Below are 3,216 nucleotides of genomic sequence, written 5' to 3' on the forward strand. Positions count from 1 at the left end.
AAAAAAATACAAAATGCGCATTTCCGTAAATAGTTACAGAAATGCGTATTTTGAGAATTAATAAAAAAAAAACAACATTATTTTAATAAATTAGCCTCATATATAACTCTATAAAAAGTATAAATTAGAAAATTTTATTTTTTAGAGAATAAAAATAACAATTAGATATGGTGTTAAGTGTGATTTCATAATTGAGATTGTGAGAATTTTCAAAGGCTATAATAAAGAAAAACTCGAACTTTTTGCATGGACATTTTTCCTATATAGCCAATTAAAAGTATAAATTACAAAACCTTTCTCTTTCAAAGAATAAAAATAAAAATTTTATATGAGATTTAGATTGAAGAAATTTTCAAAATGATATAGTAAGGAAAAGCTCTGAATGAATATTTTTATATACAAACCTTTTGAATGGACCTTTTCCACATATGCGTAAAAATTATAAAATCATTTTTTTTGGAGAATAAAAATTAAAAATTTGTAGGGGGTTAAGCGTAAATTTTAAATTAAGATTTGGATAATTTTCAAAAGCTATAGCAAGGAAAAACTCCATTTTTGTAAAATGGATATTTTCATATGTAACCCTCTAAAAAGTATAAACTAAAAAAAATTTATCTTATAGAGAATAAAAATAAAAAATTTGTTGGGGGTTAAGTGTGATTTCATAATTAAGATGTGGACAATGATTTTTTTAAGGGAAAATTTTCCTTGTATAACCCCATAAAAAATTTTAATATTATAATAAGGAAAAGTTTCAACTTTTTAAATGAATATTTTTAAATAAAAACTTATAAAGAGTATCTATTATAAACGTCTGTATCTTTCATAGAATAAAAACATAAATTTTATAAGAGGTTAAATATGATTTTATAATTAAAATTTGAATAATTTTCAAAGGCTACAATAAGGAAAAACTCCAACTTTTTGAATGTATATTTTTCATATATAACCTTATAAAAAGTAAAAATTATAAAATCTTTCTCTTTCGATGAATAAGAATAAAAATTTTGAAAGTTATTTTAATTTTCATATATAACCTTATAAAAACCCCCAACTGTTTGAATCATAAATTAGTTTAGAAATACACTAATTATTTTATTTTTTGAAGTTATTTTAGTTTTGCTTTAACTGATAAATTTATTGAGATGCTATAAAGGAAAAAAAATCTATTTAGGGTTTGTTTGGCTGCAAAATAAAAAAAAATATGACATAATTTTATTACAGAAATTGTGGCATATTTTATTCTTACAGAATGAGTGTTTGGGTAACAAAATAAAAAAAAAATTACGGAGACTAGGCGATTGAGGAATGGACCGCCAGTGGATCGATGGCCGATCGCCGAGTTCGGCCGAACTACCGGTGGCCGGTCGTCGGAGGCTAGCCGATAAGCGGTCGGACCGTCGGAGGTCTGTCGGACCACCGGTGGACAGCCGGCGTATCACCGGAGGTCTGCCAAGCTGCTGGTGGCTGGTCGTCGGAGGTTAGCCGGACCACCGATGGACAACCGGTGTGTCACCGAAGATCGGCTGGACCGGGGTCGGTGGTCGGAGACTGGCCGGACCGCCGGTGGCCGATCACCGGAGGTCGGTCGGACCACCGGCCGGTCGCCGCAGACTGGCCGGACCGTCGGAGGTCGGTCGGACCACTAGATTTGTTTGTTTTTATTTCATTTTAGTGTTTATTGTCAAATGATAATCTAAATTAACATTTTGTCTTCATGAACTAATTTACAATGTATATCAATAGAGACTATAATTCATTTAATATCACATGTAATTGTTAATAAAGAAAACTATATGTTGAATAGTATTTTATATTAATGAATGTGAGAAAAGTGTGCAATGTTGAACTTTTTCTAATTTTAATTCCCATGTGAATCACTTTGTGTTTGTGGTTTGTTTTCCCATGTGACTATATCTATCTATGATCTTTTATATAATTATTTATTAGAAGATATTTAGATAAGTTGAAGGAAAAGTTAATACATGATGTTAACTTAGGCCCCATTAAGACAACAACATTTCAAGGCTAAAAGACTTTTCTTTTGGTGTGATGTTAATGGTTTTATGTATATATAATGTTAACTAAGATTCCATATATCTCAAAATTTTAATTAATTTAGTCTAAATAAAAACATCCACTAATTTAATTTTAAAAATAAATTAGCATAAAAATCTCCAAATAATTTAAATTGTATTATAATTTCACTAATTTTACTAATTTTCTATTATTTTATGTTTTTTTTTGGGTTATTTCCTTAAACCATACTCATACAATGTAATGCTCCAATTGCACTTATTTATTTATTTATTTTCTCAAGATAAAATTTGTGATTATAAATGATATAAAAAGGAAATTTACATAATAAGATAATATTGAAAACTTTCCATTAATGCCTCTTCATACATGTCTTGTGAGACAAATATATAACTCTAATAAGCCATTCGTTCTATGAACCCTAATTAAATGTAAATAACTAAACTCATATGGTTTTAATTTGTATAGCATTTCATATCCATGACTCAATTGTGTAGTTGTATTTGAAGGAATTCACTCCACTTATATGAGCAAATATATCCGAAGAATCAAACATATCTTCTTCTCCTTTCACCATAACCTACAAAACATATAAGAAATAAATTAATATCAATTTTTATCATTATATATATATATATATTATTTTATATAATTAAATAAAACTTACATCTTCATGTTCATGGTGAATAGAACTTGATCTTAGGGTTTCTCCTAACTCATCATTCTTTGCAAATCTCCCTCGTACTCGAGGACGACTATCGGCTAATGTTTTTCGACAAGCATACTAAAAAAAAACATATATCATCCATATCAAGAGTTAATAAAAAACATTTGAAATATAAATATGTAAACTTATATATAACATATTTTTTGAATTTTTTACCTTAATCTTCTTAGTAAAATTCCGCTCATTTCTCTTCTTCAAGTATCTATGAATTTTCTCTTTTCTCTCTTGAATAGAAAGCCGCCCAATTTTCAAATTAGAGTCCTCTAAAATTGGCAATGAAGCAGGACTATGTTTTTTCTCCATCACGGTACAAATTCAAACCAAAAACTATATCACATATTACATATGTTTTTTACAAATAGATAATTGCCTTATCAAGTGTGCATACCTTCACTTTACGATAGAGGTCGAACTCATGATCCTACATATTGCAAAAATTCTAGTGCAATCTA

At 28.4% G+C, this 3,216-nt stretch overlaps 1 protein-coding gene across 1 annotated transcript; it reads right to left on the reverse strand.

Annotated features, from left to right (window-relative positions):
• Nucleotides 1–2,368: 2,368 nt before the first annotated feature.
• On the reverse strand, nucleotides 2,369–3,069 carry LOC120276427 (zinc finger protein CONSTANS). Its single transcript, XM_039283169.1, has 3 exons — nucleotides 2,921–3,069; nucleotides 2,705–2,821; nucleotides 2,369–2,617 (listed from the first exon to the last, which is right to left on the reverse strand). The coding sequence occupies exons 1-3, from the start codon at nucleotides 3,065–3,067 to the stop codon at nucleotides 2,510–2,512; spliced, it is 372 nt and encodes a 123-aa protein (XP_039139103.1). The 5' UTR covers nucleotides 3,068–3,069; the 3' UTR covers nucleotides 2,369–2,509.
• Between the last annotated feature and the right edge of the window lie 147 nt (nucleotides 3,070–3,216).

This window comes from Dioscorea cayenensis, chromosome 14, assembly GCF_009730915.1.
Source record: "Dioscorea cayenensis subsp. rotundata cultivar TDr96_F1 chromosome 14, TDr96_F1_v2_PseudoChromosome.rev07_lg8_w22 25.fasta, whole genome shotgun sequence".
Taxonomy (NCBI): domain Eukaryota; kingdom Viridiplantae; phylum Streptophyta; class Magnoliopsida; order Dioscoreales; family Dioscoreaceae; genus Dioscorea; species Dioscorea cayenensis.

Coding starts and splice junctions, on each gene's coding strand:
- LOC120276427 (XM_039283169.1), bottom strand. CDS start 3,067: ATGGAGAAAAAACATAGTCCTGCTTCATTGCCAATTTTAGAGGACTCT. Junction 2,822..2,920: donor ATTTTACTAAGAAGATTAAG/GTAAAAAATTCA, acceptor GTTTTTTTTTAG/TATGCTTGTCGAAAAACATT. Junction 2,618..2,704: donor TTCACCATGAACATGAAGAT/GTAAGTTTTATT, acceptor TATGTTTTGTAG/GTTATGGTGAAAGGAGAAGA.